The sequence below is a fragment of the Mobula birostris genome, chromosome 11, assembly GCF_030028105.1.
Source record: "Mobula birostris isolate sMobBir1 chromosome 11, sMobBir1.hap1, whole genome shotgun sequence".
Lineage (NCBI taxonomy): Eukaryota > Metazoa > Chordata > Chondrichthyes > Myliobatiformes > Myliobatidae > Mobula > Mobula birostris.
In genome coordinates, this window is record NC_092380.1 from 41458034 (window position 1) to 41477419 (window position 19386).

Genomic DNA, 19386 nt, shown 5'->3' on the forward strand with positions numbered 1-19386 from the left:
TGGGTCCTGAGGCTCCTGTACCACCTGCCTGATGGTTGAGGGGTAATAACTGTTCCTGAACTTGGTGGTGTGGGTCCTGAGGCTCCTGTACCACCTGCCTGATGGTTGAGGGGTAATAACTGTTCCTGAACTTGGTGGTGTGGGTCCTGAGGCTCCTGTACCACCTGCCTGATGGTTGAGGGGTAATAATTGTTCCTGAACCTGATGGTGTGGATCCTGAGGCTCCTGTACCACCTGCCTGATGGTTGAGGGGTAATAACTGTTCCTGAACCTGGTGGTGTGGGTCCTGAGGCTCCTGTACCACCTGCCTGATGGTTGAGGTGTAATAATTGTTCCTGAACCTGGTGGTGTGGGTCCTGAGGATCCTGTACCACCTGCCTGATGGTTGAGGTGTAATAATTGTTCCTGAACCTGGTGGTGTGGGTCCTGAGAAGACAGCATGGCCTGGGAGGTGGTGATGGATGCTGCTTTCCTGTGACAATGCTCTGTGTAGACATGCTCAATACTACCTCCTCCTGAAGTCAATAATCAGCCCCTTGGTCTTGCCAACATTGAAAGAGGTTGTTGTTTTGGCACCACTCAGCCAGATTTTCAATCTTCCTGCTATATGCTGATTCGTCACCATCTTTGACTCGGCCATCAACAGTGGTGTTATCTGCAAACTTAAGTGTGACATTGGAGCTGTGTTCAGCTACACAGACATCAGTGTAAAGTGAGTAGAGCTGGGGGCTAAGCACACAACCTTGTGGTGCACCTATGCTGTTGGAGATTGTGGGGGAGATGTTGTGGACCTATTCAGGAGAAAGAAGGCGACCTACAAAGAGACAGGCATTACTGGAATACTGATGAACACTTTGTAATAGTCATTACAAGAAAGCAGATACTGCCAAGGCCTCAGTAAAAGATTTGGTAGAAAAGATAAAGCTTGTAAGCTGGTATTAAAATGACTAAGCAGACTTAAGACACAGTGGTGAGGGAGGAGAGGTAGAAACTGAAAAGTGATTGCAAGAATTTTTCAGTTCTCCCTGGATACAAAAGGGACCAAAGCACCGGAAGATAGCAAATGGCCAAAGATCACTGATCCAAAACATTGACTCTGTTAGTTCCTCCACAGGTGCTGCCTGACCTGTTGAATATCACAGTTTCTGCTTTTATTATATACTTCCAACATCTATGCTTTCTTCTTATTTTTCAGCAAATGTTTAGGATAGCTGGGCAAAAGAGTCAGCAGAGACGTGGAGTGCTAAAAGGAAATTGTTATGCTGTAATTCTGTCAGTCTATGTATATATGGATTTTAAGACAGCCCTTGATAAAAGTCATACGCAAGGGCAGGTGGGAACATTGAGGGGCATGGATTTAAAAAAACAGCAAGGTAATGCTAGACAGATGTTTCTCTGGGAGATAGACAGCAGTGTTTTCTGGAACTGGGAGAACTGCTTTCCTAATAAGTATCAATAGCTTTGACAAGGAAGAACAGGATAAATTTTGTGTCACCTGCAAGTTTTGAATTAGCTTGGAGCCTGGCTTAGATTTCAAGAGGAGACAGGCAGAATGATGGCAGTTATGGAGCAATTGGGATGAGACCACTTTGCTCTACAAAGTGCTAGTACAGACTCAATGGGCTGAATGGCCCACTTGCATGATTTAACAATTCCACGACTCTAGGATGTCAATAAGCTGGGGGTGTGGTTTTAACCAGCACTGACACAACTCACCGGTTCTTCAATCTCCCACTGCAGCCGCTGGGGTGCAGAGATCCTGGGATTAGGCACTCCCTTGCAGTTCCCCTCCTCTGTGTATCCAAGCTGAAACTGGTCAGTGGCCAACAAGTACTGCAGGAGACATATGAAGACGTTAGGAATGCATGTCGCTCACTGCCTGAGCGCCAGCCATAGCTGAGACAGAACCTTCCCACGCAGCAGAAACACGAGCAAGAACACCCATCAGCTGATCGCACAGTCCCAGCTATTATTAGACTCATCGAGGAGAGGAGCAGGGAATGTGAAGAAGGCCCGATTAGAATTACTGGTTTCAACAGCTCAGTGCAACTGTAGCTGTGCCATCTGCCTTATGGACTTGGTGCTCAGGCAGACCCAGGGTCACAAAAATAAAAACCCAAAATCCCACAATCAATTAGTTTTGCACAGGAAACAAAAACATCAGCTCAGCCAGAGAAGGCTAGCCTCTCCACCGATGGGCCATCATTTGCCCAGTACAGGCCCAGCAAACATGATCGGTTTAACCCAACATTTTCCCTGGCTCCCATCGGCAATGCACTGTCTCCCGGCAATGGTAGGGCAAGGGTCACAGCAATGCAGTGACCCCCGTGGCTCCTAACAACACACTCTCCATCTCCATGGTGACCCACTCGACCACGGGAGTCCAACACTGAGACCCATGGCAAATGCACTTGAGCCTGGGTCATGACAACACGATCGCTAATCATGTTATCGTGTTAGTTCTTTAAATAGTCTACACATCCCAATCCTGCAAGAGGCTGCCATCTGCCAGCAGTTTGTGAGTACTGCAGACACCACAGTTAAGGCACTGCCCATGTTTAAGAGACAGGTGGACATCATTTCCAAATCAAACTAAAACTTATTTCCCTTGGCTTGAGTGCCTGCCCTCTGGTTGAAATTTTCCTAGAAAGATCCAATGGTCCCCACTTAACTCAGTCCTCGAGGACAAGTCACTGTGTGAAGACAGCCTCCCCAAAACTTCTCATTCCCTTCATGAGAAATTGGAAAGTAGGATTCCCCTCTCAGCTCATCAACACCCCCTTTAACACAACTTCTAAAGAACGGACACTTAATGCTGTTTTAATCTTCCAGAGGAAGCCAGATGCTAAACCCACCTCCCACAAGTGGCCGATGATGGGAGCGTCCGCCCAGGAGTGTTCGGCATTCAGGCCCACTTTACCGTTCTTGAAGATGATAAAACTCAGGGACTTGTCAAACCACCTGCAAGCAAAGAGGCGCACTCTGAAAAAAACCATGTGAAGCATCTGCAACTGCACTGTCTGATGAGAGAGAGTGGTCCTCTCCTCATTCCCTTGTGGTTGGGGTGACCCTCCTCCACAGCAGTTCTCTGTGTTCTGATGCAACTAACGAAGCCAATGCAGAAATGGCAGGTCAGCCCAGAGGGTCCTGATGAAAGGGCCGGTGACTGGTTGGGAAGTGGAATCTTTCTCTCTGTCTCAGCTGGGTCAGCATTTAATGTCGGGTAGGTGAGTGATTCAGCATCCATGATAGAGCCAACACTGCGTTGGGGTTGTTGGACTGAGAGAGGTTTGCTAATGCATCTAAGAGCTTTGAAGGATGCTGCAGAGACAAGTCTTCAAGTGCCTCTGTAAGAGGCTCACGACTCAGATCATTAGGAAAATGGCAAAACTCAAGCATTTGTCAAACCACCTGCAAGCAAAGTGCGCTCTCCGAAACACAAAGAAGAGCATCCTCTTGTACACCGGCCCTGTTCACAGTGGGTAGCACTCCATTTCAGGAGCAGCAAGGAAACCATTCAGCCCATTCAATCTATGCCAGCCCTCAGCGCATTTCCATTTATACCATTCCTCCACTTACTTAACTGACACCCATTTCCCATTCATTCCCTCCAGACTCTTCTACCACGCAAACACTTGAGACAATTTACAGCGGCTAGTTACTCTATCTCACACACCTTTGGGATGCGAGAAGAAAGGAGAGTGCCCTGAAAGTGGGGGGGCGGGGGACCCTAGTCAAGGAAGAACGTACACAAACTCCACAACAAGGAACGTAGAGCAATAACAGAAGAACACACAAACTCCACACAGACGGTGGTAGAGCTCAGGATCAAACCTGGATTGCTAGAGTTGCAAGGCAGCGGTACTACCAGATGTGACACCACATCACCGTACAGGACCAGGGGATAACCTGTTCAGTGAGGGTAAGCTAGTGCCAGGTTTCATGTCTTGGTTTTTATCTCCTCAGTCAGCCAGCAAGCAAGCATCTCCTGGCCATGGGAAGGAAGCAATGGACTTCACCATCCACATCGGATTTGCCAAGAGCCAGTGTTTGGGATATGAGGGGAAGGGGGCTGATACCCAGTGAAAGGCAGTGGAGCAGCAGGGATGGGGGCTGATACCCAGTGAAAGGCAGTGGAGCAGCAGGGATGGGGGTGATACCCAGTGAAAGGCAGTGGTACAGCAGGGATGGGGGTGATACCCAGTGAAAGGCAGTGGATCAGCCGGGATGGGGGTGATACCCCAGTGAAAGGCAGTGGAGCAGTAGGGATGGGGGTGATACCCAGTGAAAGGCAGTGGTACAGCAGGGATGGGGGCGATACCCAGTGAAAGGCAGTGGATCAGCAGGGATCGGGGTGATACCCCAGTGAAAGGCAGTGGAGCAGTAGGGATGGTGGTGATACCCAGTGAAAGGCAGTGGAGCAGCAGGGATGGGGGTGATACCCAGTGAAAGGCAGTGGTACAGCAGGGATGGGGGCTGATACCCAGTGAAAGGCAGTGGAGCAGCAGGGATGGGGCTGATACCCAGTGAAAGGCAGTGGTACAGCAGGGATGGGGGTGATACCCCAGTGAAAGGCAGTGGAGCAGCAGGGATGGGGGTGATACCCAGTGAAAGGCAGTGGATCAGCAGGGATGGTGGTGATACCCCAGTGAAAGGCAGTGGAGCAGCAGGGATGGGGGCTGATACCCAGTGAAAGGCAGTGGCACAGCAGGGATGGGGGTGATACCCCAGTGAAAGGCAGATATCAGCAGCGATGGTGGTGATACCCCAGTGACAGGCAGTGGTACAACAGAGATGGAGGTGATACCCCAGTGAAAGGCAGTGGAGCAGCAGGGATGGGGGTGATACCCAGTGAAAGGCAGTGGTACAGCAGGGATGGGGGTGATACCCCAGTTGAAGGCAATGGAGCAGCAGGGATGGGGGTGATACCCAGTGAAAGGCAGTGGAGCAGCAGAGATGGGGGTGATACCCAGTGAAAGGCAGTGGAGCAGCAGTGATGGGGGTGATACCCAGTGAAAGGCAGTGGAGCAGCAGTGATGGGGGTGATACCCAGTGAAAGGCAGTGGTACAGCAGGGATGGTGGTGATACCCAGTGAAAGGCAGTGGTACAGCAGAGATGGGGGTGATACCCCAGTGAAAGGCAGTGGAGCAGCAGGGATGGGGGTGATACCCAGTGAAAGGCAGTGGTACAGCAGGGATGTTGGTGATACCCAGTGAAAGGCAGTGGTACAGCAGGAATGGTGGTGATACCCAGTGAAAGGCAATGGAGCAGCAGGGATGGGGGCTGATACCCAGTGAAAGGCAGTGGGACAGCAGGGATGGTGGTGATACCCAGTGAAAGGCAGTGGAGCAGCAGGGATGGTGGTGATACCCAGTGAAAGGCAGTGGAGCAGCAGGGATGGTGGTGATTCCCAGTGAAAGGCAGTGGAGCAGCAGGGATGGTGGTGATACCCAGTGAAAGGCAGTGGTACAGCAGGAATGGGGGTGATACCCCAGTGAAAGGCAGTGGAGCAGCAGGGATGGTGGTGATACCCAGTGAAAGGCAGTGGAGCAGCAGGGATGGTGGTGATACCCAGTGAAAGGCAGTGGAGCAGCAGGGATGGTGGTGATACCCCAGTGAAAGGCAGTGGAGCAGCAGGGATGGGGGTGATACCCAGTGAAAGGCAGTGGAGCAGCAGGGATGGGGGCTGATAACCAGTGAAAGGCAGTGGTACAGCAGGGATGGTGGTGATACCCAGTGAAAGGCAGTGGAGCAGCAGGGATGAGGGTGATACCCAGTGAAAGGCAGTGGTACAGCAGGGATGGGGGTGATACCCCAGTTGAAGGCAGTGGAGCAGCAGGGATGGGGCTGATACCCAGTGAAAGGCAGTGGTACAGCAGAGATGGGGGTGATACCCCAGTGAAAGGCAGTGGAGCAGCAGGGATGGGGGTGATACCCAGTGAAAGGCAGTGGTACAGCAGGGATGGGGGCGATACCCAGTGAAAGGCAGTGGTACAGCAGTGATGGGGGTGATACCCAGTGAAAGGCAGTGGAGCAGCAGGGATGGGGGTGATACCCAGTGAAAGGCAGTGGTACAGCAGGGATGGTGGTGATACCCAGTGACAGGCAGTGGAGCAGCAGGGATGGGGGCTGATACCTAGTGAAAGGCAGTGGAGCAGCAGGGATGGTGGTGATACCCAGTGAAAGGCAGTGGAGCAGCAGAGATGGGGGAGATACCCCAGTGAAAGGGAGTGGTACAGCAGAGATGGGGGTGATACCCCAATGAAAGGCAGTGGTACAGCAGGGATGGGGGTGATACCCAGTGAAAGGCAGTGGAGCAGCAGGGATGGGGGAGATACCCCAGTGAAAGGCAGTGGTACAGCAGAGATGGGGGTGATACCCCAGTGAAAGGCAGTGGAGCAGCAGGGATGAGGGTGATACCCAGTGAAAGGCAGTGGTACAGCAGGGATGGTGGTGATGCCCCAGTGACAGGCAGTGGTACAGCAGGGATGGGGGTGATACCCCAGTGAAAGGCAATGGAGCAGCACGGATGGGGGTGATACCCCAGTGAAAGGCAGTGGAGCAGTAGGGATGGGGGTGATACCCCAGTGAAAGGCAGTGGAGCAGCAGGGATGGTGGTGATACCCAGTGAAAGGCAGTGGAGCAGCAGGGATGGTGGTGATACCCAGTGAAAGGCAGTGGAGCAGCAGTGATGGGGGTGATACCCAGTGAAAGGCAGTGGTACAGCAGGGATGGTGGTGATACCCCAGTGAAAGGCAGTGGAGCAGCAGGGATGGGGGTGATACCCAGTGAAAGGCAGTGGTACAGCAGGCATGGTGGTGATACCCAGTGAAAGGCAGCGGAGCAGCATGGATTGGGGTGATACCCAGTGAAAGGCAGTGGTACAGCAGGGATGGTGGTGATACCCAGTGAAAGGCAGTGGTACAGCAGGGATGGTGGTGATACCCAGTGAAAGGCAGTGGTACAGCAGGGATGGGGGTGATACCCCAGTGAAAGGCAGTGGAGCAGCAGGGATGAGGGTGATACCCAGTGAAAGGCAGTGGTACAGCAGGGATGGTGGTGATACCCAGTGAAAGGCAGTGGAGCAGCAGGGATAGGGCTGATACCCAGTGAAATGCAGTGGTAGAGCAGAGATGGGGGTGATACCCCAGTGAAAGGCAGTGGAGCAGCAGGGATGGGGGTGATACCCCAGTGAAAGGCAGTGGAGCAGCAGGGATGGGGGTGATACCCCAGTGAAAGGCAGTGGTACAGCAGGGATGGTGGTGATACCCAGTGAAAGGCAGTGGTACAGCAGGGATGGTGGTGATACCCAGTGAAAGGCAGTGGTACAGCAGGGATGGGGGTGATACCCCAGTGAAAGGCAGTGGAGCAGCAGGGATAGGGCTGATACCCAGTGAAATGCAGTGGTACAGCAGAGATGGGGGTGATACCCCAGTGAAAGGCAGTGGAGCAGCAGGGATGGGGGTGATGCCCCAGTGAAAGGCAGTGGAGCAGCAGGGATGGGGGTGATACCCCAGTGAAAGGCAGTGGAGCAGCAGGGATGGGGGTGATACCCAGTGAAAGGCAGTGGAGCAGCAGGGATAGGGCTGATACCCAGTGAAATGCAGTGGTACAGCAGAGATGGGGGTGATACCCCAGTGAAAGGCAGTGGAGCAGCAGGGATGGGGGTGATGCCCCAGTGAAAGGCAGTGGAGCAGCAGGGATGGGGGTGATACCCCAGTGAAAGGCAGTGGAGCAGCAGGGATGGGGGTGATACCCCAGTGAAAGGCAGTGGAGCAGCAGGGATGGTGGTGATACCCAGTGAAAGGCAGTGGTACAGCAGGGATAGGGCTGATACCCAGTGAAATGCAGTGGTACAGCAGAGATGGGGGTGATACCCCAGTGAAAGGCAGTGGAGCAGCAGGGATGGGGGTGATACCCAGTGAAAGGCAGTGGAGCAGCAGGGATGGGGGTGATACCCCAGTGAAAGGCAGTGGAGCAGCAGGGATGGGGGTGATACCCCAGTGAAAGGCAACGGAGCAGCAGGGCAGGCTCAACATTCTCTTGTTGGGTCCAGGAGAAGGGATTGACAGTGGCCTGGAGTTGGACTCTTTATCATGGCATTGGATACACACTGGAGCTTGCCCTGTGAGGTTGAGGTGTCCTGAGAACAGTATTCTCCCTCACAGTGGGTCTCCAGAAATCCACTACAGCTTGGCTCCTGAAACGCTGAGTACTATAAGGACACCTCCTGTGTGGGCACCTTTCCACACCACAGTAAGACTGCCCCTGCCAATCTGACCACCTCATCCTAACCCACACTCCACAGTCCAATTCCAGAGTCTGACGCTTTTACCCATGGTTTGACCATCCACCCCACAGTCTGACCCCATTACCCACAGTCTGACCACTCACCTGTCATAACACTTGCCATGCAGCAGGGATTTTGCATAGTTATCCAGCGATGCTATCGGGTCCTCCTTGCTGAACCCCTGTTCAGTATCATCCAGCGTCACAAAGAAAGCTGCCTTCTCGATGGCCTCCAATGACACCTTATTCCTCCCCCGGCTGAAGAAGGAAAGGCGGGCTTTGGCCCAGGGCACCCTAGAGTGCCAGGAGATAAACCAGACTGTGAATATTCAGTGAGCAGTAAGGGATGGCAAATGGGCTGGCATGTGTGTGTGCGCGCATGTGTGTGTATCTACCTCAGTCTGTGTCTGCCTGCCTCTCTGCGCATCTGTCCATATGTGTCTGTCCCTGTCCATGAACCTGCCTGTTCCTATCTGTCTATGCATCTGTCTGTGTCTCTCAGTCTGTCTGTCTCTGCCTGTGTCAGTCCACCCAGATGGATCCCAAGTCTGCGTCTCTCTCTGCCTGTAAGTCTGTCCATCTCTGCCCAACTGTGTCAGTCTGTCTATGTTTGTCCGATCTGCGTCTGCCTCTGCCTGTGTCAGTCTGTCTGCATCTGCCTGTCTCTGTCCCTGTCCGTCTGTCCGCATCTCTGTATCTGTCCATTTCCGTCTGAGACTGTGTCCACATATCTGTTCCTCTGTGCATGTGTCTCTGTCTGCCTGCACGTCCACCTCTGTCTGTGCACCTGAGTCTGTCCATCTCTGTCTGTCAACACGTCTGAGTCTGACTGCCTGCCTCTCCCTCTGTCTGTGTCACTCACCCACCTTCAAACCAATAATCCCACTGTACAAGATGCAATCAACCCTGTTTAAAGTACTGGACATTCCACAGCTAGCCACTTAATACATTGCAATAGGAATCATCCTATCTGGATGCATGGTGGCTGTATATGACAACTGTTCTGCAAGTGACAACAAGAGACTACGACCAGGCTCAGGGACAGCTTCTACCCTGCTGTTATAAGGCTGCTGAATGGTCATAAGACCATAACCATAAGACATAGGAGCAGAATTAGACCATTTGGCCCTTTGCCTGCTCCGCCATTCCATCATGGCTGATTTATTATCCGTCTTAATCCCATTCTCCTGCTGTCTCCCCATAACCTTTGAGGCCCTGATTAAACTAGAACCTACCAACCCTCACCTTGAATCTACCCAATGACTTCGCCTGCACCTCCATGTATAGCAACGAATTCCACAGATTCACAACTGCTAAGCTAAAGAAATATTTCCTCATTTCTGTACTAAATGGAAGTTCCTCATTTCTGAGGCTGTGCCCTCTGGTCCTAGACTCTCCTACTACAGGAAACCTTCTCTTTCTCCAGATCTTACAATATTTATCCAGACCTTTCAATATTCGATAAGATACAATGAGATTCCTCTCATTCTTCTGAACACCAGCAAGTACAGGCCCAGAGCCATCAAACGCTCCTCACTCATGGGATCATTCTCGTTAACCTCCTCTGGACCCCCTCAGCAACAAATGTCTTGTTCTGGATGCTGTTGAGGAGGATGACCTGACAGGGGACACCCACGGTGACTGGGTCTCTGGCACTGAGCCTGGCGCTGTTGTGCAGGAGGGAAGGAGGGAGAAGAGGAATGCGGTAGTCATAAGAGATTCCATAGTCAGGGCAACGGGCAGGAGATTCTGTGAGCCTGATAGAGATACCCGCATGGTGTGTTGCCTCCCAGGTGCCAGGGTACGGGATGTCTCGGATCGGGTCCTGAATATTCTAAAGGGGGAGGGTGAGCAGCCAGTTGTCTTGGTACATGTTGGTACCAATGGCATAGATAGGACAAAGGAGGAGGTCCTGAAGAGAGATTTCTGGGAGTTAGGAAGGAAGCTGAGAAGCAGGACCTCCAGGGTAGTAATCTCGGGATTGCTACCTGTGCCACGTGCTAGTGTGGGCAAGAGTAGTTGGATCAGGCAAATGAATGTGTGGCTGAGAGACTGGCATAGGGGGCAGGGCTTCAGATTCTTGGATAATTGGGATCTCTTCTGGGGGAAGTATGACCTGTTCAAAAAGAACAGGTTACACCTGAACCCGAAGGGGACCAATATCCTAGCGGGAAAGTTTAATAGAGCTGTTAGGGAGGGTTTAAGCTAATTTGGCAGGGGGATGGGAACCGGAATGACAGAGCGGAGGAAGGGTAAAACAGAAATAAATCTAAGATAGTGAGCAGTAAAGATGTCAGGAAAGACAGGCAGCTGATGGGGCAAATTTGTAGCCATTGGGATGAGTTGCAGTGTGATAAAGTTGCAGTGAAATCAAAGCCAAAAGTACCAAATACTGGTCTTAAGGTGTTATACTTAAATGCACGCAGCATAAGGAATAAGGTGGATGATCTTGTCGTACAGCTACAGATTGGCAGGGATGATATTGTGGCCATCACTGAGTCCTGGCTAAAGGATGCATGTCTCTGGGAGCTGAACGTCCAAGGATACACGGTGTATCAGAAGGATAGGAAGGTAGGCAGAGGGGCAGGCGTGGCTTTATTGGTAAGAAATGATATTAAATCATTAGAAAGAGGTGATATAGAATCAGAAGGTGCAGAATCTTTATGGGTTGAGCTAAGGAATAGCAGGGGTAAAAGGACCCTGATGGCAGTTATTTATAGGCCTCCAAACAGCTGCAGGGATGTGGACTACAAATTACAACAGGAAATAGAAAAGGCTTGTCAGAAGGGCAGTGTTATGATAATTGTGGGGGATTTTAACATGCAAGTAGATTGGAAAAATCAGGTCGGCACTGGATCTCAAGAGAGAGAATTTGTAGAATGTCTGCGAGATAGCTTTTTAGAACAGCTTGTTGTTGAGCCCACTAGGGGATTGGCTGTACTGGATTGGGTATTGTGTAATGAACCGGAGGTGATTAGAGAGATTGAGGTGAAGGAACCCTTAGGAGGCAGTGATCAAAACATGATTGAGTTCACTGTGAACTTTTAAAAAGAGAAGCCAAAATCTGATGTGTCGGTATTTCAGTGGAGTAAATGAAATTACAGTGGCATGAGAGAGGAACTGGCCAAAGTTGACTGGAAAGGGACACTGGCGGGAAAGACGGCAGAGCAGCAGTGGCTGGAGTTTATGCGAGAAGTGAGGAAGGTGCAAGACAGGTATATTCCAAAAAAAAAAAGAAATTTTCGAATGGAAAAAGGATGCAACCATGGTTGACAAGAGAAGTCAAAGCCAAAGTTAAAGCAAAGGAGAGGGCATACAAGGAAGCAAAAATTAGTGGGAAGACAGAGGATTGGGAAGTTTTTAAAACCTTACAAAAGGAAACTAAGAAGGTCATTAAGAGGGAAAAGATTAACTATGAAAGGAAGCTAGCAAATAATATCAAAGAGGATAATAAAAGCTTTTTCAAGTATATAAAGAGTAAAAGACAGGTGAGAGTAGATATATGACCGATAGAATATGATGCTGGAGAAATTGTAATGGGAGATAAGGAGATGGCAGAGGAACTGAACGAGTATTTTGCATCAGTCTTCACTGAGGAAGACATCAGCAGTATACCTGACACTCAAGGGTGGCAGGGAAGAGAAGTGTGCACAGTCACAGTTACGACAGAGAAAGTTCTCAGGAAGCTGAATAGCCTAAAGGTAGATAAATCTCCCGGACCAGATGGAATGCACCCAAGGAAGTAGCTGTGGAGATTGCGGAGGCATTAGTGATGATCTTTCAAAAGTCGATAGATTCTGGCATGGTTCCGGAAGACTGGAAGATTGCAAATGTCACTCCGCTATTTAAGAAGGGGGCAAGGAAGCAACAAGGAAATTATAGACCTGTTAGCTTGATATCGGTGGTTGGGAAGTTGTTGGAGTCGATTGTCAAGGATGAGGTTACAGAGTAACTGGAGGCGTATGACAAGATAGGCAGAACTCATGAGGTTACAGAGTAACTGGAGGCGTATGACAAGATAGGCAGAACTCAGCATGGTTCCTTAAAGGAAAATCCTGCCTGACAAACCTATTACAATTTTTTGAGGAAATTACCAGTAGGCTAGACAAGGGAGATGCAGTGGATGTTGTATATTTGGATTTTCAGAAGGCCTTTGACAAGGTGCCACACATGAGGCTACTTAACAAGATAAGAGCCCATGGAATTATGGGAAAGTTACATACGTGGATAGAGTGTTGGCTGATTGGCAGGAAACAGAGAGTGGGAATAAAGGGATCCTATTCTGATTGGCTGCCGGTTACCAGTGGTATTCCACAGGGGTCCGTGTTGGGGCCACTTCTTTTTACATTGTACATCAACAATTTGGATTATGGAATAGATGGCTTTGTGGCTAAGTTTGCTGACGATACGAAGATAGGTGGAAGGGCCAGTAGTGCTGAGGTAACGGAGAGTCTGCAGAGAGACTTGGATAGATTGGAAGAATGGGCAAGGAAGTGGCAAATGAAATACAATGTTGGAAAGTGTATGGTTATGCACTTTGGCAGAAGAAATAAATGGGCAGACTATTATTTAAGTGGAAAAAGAATTCAAAGTTCTGAGATGCAACGGGACTTGGGAGTCCTCGTACAGGATACCCTTAAGGTTAACCTCCAGGTTGAGTCGGTGTTGAAGAAGGCGAATGCAATGTTGGCATTCGTTTCCAGAGGAATAGAGTGTAGGAGCAGGGATGTGATGTTGAGGCTCTATAAGGCGCTGGTGAGACCTCACTTGGAGTACTGTGGGCAGTTTTGGTCTCCTTATTTAAGAAAGGATGTGCCTACGTTGGAGCGGGTACAGAGAAGATTCACTAGAATGATTCCGGGAATGAGAGGGTTAATATATGAGGAACGTTTGTCAGCTCTTGGACTGTATTCCTTGGAGTTTAGAAGAATGAGGGGAGACCTCATAGAAACATTTCAAATGTTGAAAGGCATGGACAGAGTGGATGTGGCCATGATGGGGGAGTCTAGTACGAGAGGGCATGACTTAACGATTGAAGGGCGCCCGTTCAGAACAGAAATGCAAAGAAAATTTTTTAGCCAGAGGGTGGTGAATCTATGGAATTTGTTGCCATGGGCGGCAGTGGAGGCCAAGTCATTGGGTGTATTTAAGGCAGAGATTGATAGGTATCTGAGTAGCCAGGGCATCAAAGATTATGGTGAGAAGGTGGGGGAGTGGGACTAAATGGGAGAATGGATCAGCTCATGATAAAATGGCAGAGCAGGCTCAATGGGCCGAATGGCCGACTTCTGCTCCTTTGTCTTATGGTCAATGCCAGCACATCTTTTCTTAGTTAAGGGGCCCAAAGCTGCTCACAACACCCCAAATGCAGTCTGACCAATGCCTTATTAAAGCCTCAGCACCACATCCCTGTTTTAATATTCTAGTCTTTTGGAAATGAATTGCATTTGTCTTCCTTGCCACTGATCCAATCTGCAAGTTAACCTTTAGGGAATCATGCATAAGGCTTCCCAAGACCCACTGCACATCTGGTCATTCCATTTAGATAATAGTCTGCACCTTCATTCCTTCTGCTAACGTGCATGACCATGCACTTCCCTACATTATATTCCATCTGCTTCTTCTTTTCCCATTTTCCCAATCTGTTTAAGTCCTTCTACAAACACCCTGTTTCCTCAATACTCCCCGCCCTTTCACTTATCTTTGTATCATTTGCAAACCTGGCCACAAAGCCATCGATTCCTTCATCCAAATCATTGACATCTAACTTAAAAAGCAGATACAATACTGACCCCTGAGGAACACCACTAGTCGCTGGCAGTTAACCAGAAAAGGCCCCCCTTATTCCCACTCTTCGCCTGCTGCCAATCAGCCAATCTTCTATCCATGCTAGTGTGTTCCCTATAATACCAAGGGCTCTTAACTTGTTAAGTAGCCTTATGTGTGGCATCTTGTCAAAGGCCTTCTGAAAATCCAAGTACATAACATCCACTGGCTCTCCTTTGTCTGTCTTGCCCATTACTTCCTCAAAGAATTCCAACAGATTTGTCAGGTAAGATTTCCCCATTAGAAAACCATGCTGACTTTGGCCTAATTTATCATGTGCCTCCAAGTACCCTGATACCTCATCCTTAATAATGAACTCCAACATCTTCCCAACCACTAAAATCAGGCTAACTAGGTGATAATTTCCTTTTGTTTGCTCCTGCCCTTCTTAAAGAGTGGGGTGAGATTTGTAATTCTCCAGCCCTCAAAAAGCATTGCAGAATTTAGTGATTCTTGAAAGATCGCTACTAATGCCTCTACAATCCCTTCAGCTACCTCTTTCAGAACCCTGGGTGTAGCCCGTCTGTTCCAGGTGACTTATCTACCTTCAGCTTCCCAAGCACCTTCTCTAAATCGGGCTCTTGACCTCACAATCTACCTTGTTACGATCTACACTTTGTTTACTTGTGCTGCACTTCCTCTGTAGCTGTTACACTTTGTTACTGTTTTACTTTGTTCTACTTCAATATACTGCACCAATTTGATCTGTTTGAACAATATGCAAGACTGGCTTTTCACTGTATCTGGGTACTTGTGGCAATAATAAAACAATTCCAATATAAGTGATGAAGTGTTGGGCAATTCTTCCAATTGGCAGACAAAATATCATAGATTCAGAGAAGTACAGCATAGAAACAGGCCCTTCAGCCTGTCTAGTCCATGCCAAACCATTTAAACTGCTCACTCCCAGTGACCTGCACCGGGACCTGAGCCCTCCATACCTCTACCACCCCGAAACAAACTTCTCTTAAACGTTGAAATCGAGCTCACATCTGTGCAGCTCACTCCACAGTCCCATGACCCTCTGAGTGAAGAAGTTTCCCCAGATGTTCCAATTAAACTTTTCACCATTCATCTTTAACCAATGACCTCTAGTTGTAGTGCCACCCAACCCTCAATAGAAAAAGACAAAACCCTCATAATCTTGTATACCTCTATTAAGTCTCCTCTCAATCTTGTAAGTTCTAAAGAATACAGTCCTAACCTATTAGGACTAACCACAATACTCCAAATCAGGCTCTGCCACCACTGTGTAAGACCCACCCTGGCTGGTCCTACTGAAGTGCAAAACCTGGCACTTGTCTGCATTAAATTCCATCTGCCATTTTCCAGCCCATTGTTTCAGCTGGACCAGATTCTGCTGCAAGCCAAGGTAGTCTTCCTCACCGTCCACTACAATCTTGGTGTCACCTACAAATTTGCTGATCCAGTTAACCACATTATAGAGAGGCTTTGAGGAAAGAGAAGCAGAATAAACGGTGTAAAGACAGTAAGGTAGAATGGCTAAAGTGTGCGTACCTCAATGCAAGAAGCATCAGGAACAAAGGTGATGAACTGAGAGCTTGGATACATACATGGAATTATGAAGTAGTGGCCATTACAGAGACTTGGCTGGCACCAGGGCAGGAATGGATTCTCAATATTCCTGGATTTCAGTGCTTTAAAAGGGATGGGGGGGAGGGGAGGAGGGGTGGCATTACTGGTCAGGGATACTATTACAGCTACAGAAAGGGTGGGTAATGTAGCAGGATCCTCTTTTGAGTCAGTATGGGTGTAAGTCAGGAACAGGAAAGGAGCAGTTACTCTATTGGGAGTATTCTATAGGCTCCCTGGTAGCAGCAGAGATACAGAGGAGCAGATTGGGAGGCAGATTTTGGAAAGGTGCAAAAATAACAGAGTTGCTATCATGGGTGAATTTAACTTCCCTAATATTGATTGGCACCTGATTAGTTCCAGGGGTTTAAATTGGGCAGAGTTTGTTAAGTGTGTCCAGGACGGATTCCTGTCACAGTATGTTGACAGGCCGACCAGGGGGAATGCCATACTAGATCTAGTACTAGGTAATGAACCGGGTCAGGTCACAGATCTCTCAGTGGGTGACTATCTGGGGGACACTGACCACCATTCCCTGGCCTTTAGCATTATCATGGAATAGGATAGAATCAGAGAGGACAGGAAAATTTTTAACTGCGGAAGGGCAAATTATAAGGCTATAAGGCTAGAACTTGCGGGTGTGAATTGGGATGATGTTTTTGCAAGGAAGTGTACAATGGGCATGTGGTCGATGTTTAGAGATCTCTTGCAGGATATTAGGGATAAATTTGTCCTGGTGAGGAAGATAAAGAATGGTAAGGTGAAGGAACCATGGGTGACAAGTGAGGTGGAAAATCTAGTCAGGTGGAAGAAGGCAGCATACACGAGGTTTAGGAAGCAAGGATCAGATGGGTCTATTGAGGAGTATAGGGAAGCAAGAAAGGAGCTTAAGAAGGGGCTGAGAAGAGCAAGAAGGGGGCATGAGAAGGCCTTGGCGAGTAGGGTAAAGGAAAACCCCAAGGCATTCTTCAATTATGTGAAGAACAAAAGGATGACAGGAGTGAAGGTAGGACTGATTAGAGATAAAGGTGGGAAGATGTGCCTGGAGGCTGTGGAAGTGAGCGAGTTCCTCAGTGAATACTTCTCTTCGGTATTCACCAATGAGAGGGAACTTGATGATGGTGAGGACAATATGAGTGAAGTTGATGTTCTGGAGCATGTTGATATTAAGGGAGAGGAGGTGTTGGAGTTGTTAAAATACATTAGGACAGGTAAGTCCCTGGGACCTGACAGAATATTCCCCAGGCTGTTCCTGAGGCGAGAGAAGAGATTGCTGAGCCTCTGGCTAGGATCTTTATGTCCTCGTTGTCCACGGGAATGGAATGGTACCGGAGGATTGGAGGGAGGCGAATGTTGTCCCCTTGTTCAAAAGAGGTAGTAGGGATAGTCCAGGTAATTATAGACCAGTGAGCCTTACGTCTGTGGTGGGAAAGCTGTTGGAAAAGATTCTTAGAGATAGGATCTATGGGCATTTAGAGAATCATGGTCTGATCAGGGACAGTCAGCATGGCTTTGTGAAGGGCAGATCGTGTCTAACAAGCCTGATAGAGTTCTTTGAGGAGGTGACCAGGTATATAGATGAGGATAGTGCAGTGGATGTGATCTATATGGATCTTAGTAAGGCATTTGACAAGGTTCCACATGGTAGGCTTATTCAGAATGGCAGGCAGTGACTAGTGGAGTACCGCAAGGCTCAGTGCTGGGACCCCAGTTGTTTACAATATATATTAATGACTTAGATGAGGACAATATATATTAATGACTTAGATGAGGGAATTAAATGCAGCATCTCCAAGTTTGCAGATGACACGAAGCTGGGCGGCACTGTTAGCTGTGAGCAGGATGCTAAGAGGATGCAGGGTGACTTGGATAGGTTAGGTGAGTGGGCAAATTCATGGCAGATGCAATTTAATGTGGATAAATGTGAGGTTATCCACTTTGGTGGCAAAAACAGGAAAACAGATTATTATGTGAGTGGTGGCCGATTAGGAAAAGGGGAGGTGCAACGAGACCTGGGTGTCATTATACACCAGTCATTGAAAGTGGGCATGCAGGTACAGCAGGTGGTGAAAAAGGCAAATGGCATGCTGGCATTTATAGCGAGAGGATTTGAGTACAGGAGCAGGGAGGTACTACTGCAGTTGTACAAGGCCTTGGTGAGACCACACCTGGAGTATTGTGTGCAGTTTTGGTCCCCTAATCTGAGGAAAGACATTCTTGCCATAGAGGGAGTCCAAAGAATGTTCACCAGATTGATTCCTGGGACGGCAGGACTTTCATATGAAGAAAGACTGGATCGACTAGGCTTATACTCGCGGAATTTAGAAGATTGAGGGGGGATCTTTTTGAAACGTATAAAATCCTAAAGGAATTGAACAGGCTAGATGCAGGAAGATTGTTCCCGATGTTGGGGAAGTCCAGAACGGGGAGGGGGGGGGGGGGGGCGTGTCACAGTTTGAGGATAAAGGGGAAGCATTTTAGGACCGAGATTAGGAAAAACTTCTTCACACAGAGAGTGGTGAATCTGTGGAATTCTCTGCCACGGGAAATGGTTGAGGCCAGTTCATTGGCTATATTTAAGAGGGAATTAGATATGGCCCCTGTGGCTAAAGGGATCAGGGGTTATGGAGGGAAGGCAGGTACAGGGTTCTGAGTTGGATGATCAGCCATGATCATACTGAATGGCAGTGCAGGCTTGAAGGGCCGAATGGCCTACTCCTGCACCTATTTTCTATGTTTCTATGTTTCAGAAAGTCAGAAGGCATGGCATTCGGGGAAGTTTGGCCAGGTGGATTCAGAATTGGCTTGCCTGCAGAAGGCAGAGGGTTGTGGTGGAGGGAGTACATTCGGATTGGATTATGACTAGTGATGTCCCACAAGGATCTGTTCTGGGACCTCTACTTTTCGTGATTTTTATTAACGACCTGGATGTGTGGGTAGAAGGGTAGGTTGGCGAGTTTACAGACGACACAAAGGTTGGTGGTGTTGTAGATAGTGTAGAGGATTGTCGAAGATTGCAGAGAGACATTGATAGGATGCAGAAGTGGACTGAGAAGTGGCAGACGGAGTTCAACCCGGAGAAGTGTGAGGTGGTACACTTTGGAAGGACAGACTCCAAGGCAGAGTACAAAGTAAATGGCAGGATACTCGGTAGTGTGGAGGAGCAGAGGGATCTGGGGGTACGTGTCCACAGGTCCCTGAAAGTTGCCTCACAGGTAGATAGGGCAGTTAAGAAAGCTTAAGGGGTATTAACTTTCATAAGTCGAGGGATAGTGTTTAAGAGTCGTGATGTAATGATGCAGCTCTATAAAACTCTGGTTAGGCCACACATGGAGTATTGTGTCCAGTTCTGGTCGCCTCACTATAGGAAGGATGTAGAAGCATTGGAAAGGGTACAGAGGAGATATACCAGGATGCTGCCTGGTTTAGAGGGTATGGATTATGATCAGAGATTAAGGGAGCTAGGGCTTTACTCTTTGGAGAGAAGGAGGATGAGAGGAGACATGATAGAGGTGTATAAGATAATAAGAGGAATAGATAGAGTTGATAGCCAGCAGCTCTTCCCCAGGGCACCACTGCTCAATACAAGAGGACGTGACTTTAAGGTAAGGGGTGGGAAGTTCAAGGGGGATATTAGAGGAAGGTTTTTTACTCAGAGAGTGGCTGGTGTGTGGAAT

At 48.8% G+C, this 19386-nt stretch overlaps 1 protein-coding gene across 5 annotated transcripts in view; it reads right to left on the minus strand.

Annotated features, from left to right (window-relative positions):
- Nucleotides 1-19386, minus strand: part of cpt1ab (carnitine palmitoyltransferase 1Ab (liver)) — a 97879-nt gene that overhangs the window by 33243 nt on the left and 45250 nt on the right. For all 5 annotated transcript variants that reach the window (XM_072272129.1, XM_072272128.1, XM_072272127.1 and 2 more), the window contains 3 exons: nucleotides 8396-8584; nucleotides 2856-2961; nucleotides 1717-1833 (listed from right to left, as the gene is read on the minus strand). In XM_072272129.1, the coding sequence (XP_072128230.1) occupies nucleotides 1717-1833; nucleotides 2856-2961; nucleotides 8396-8584 (412 nt within the window). The remainder of the gene's footprint in view (nucleotides 1-1716; nucleotides 1834-2855; nucleotides 2962-8395; nucleotides 8585-19386) is intronic.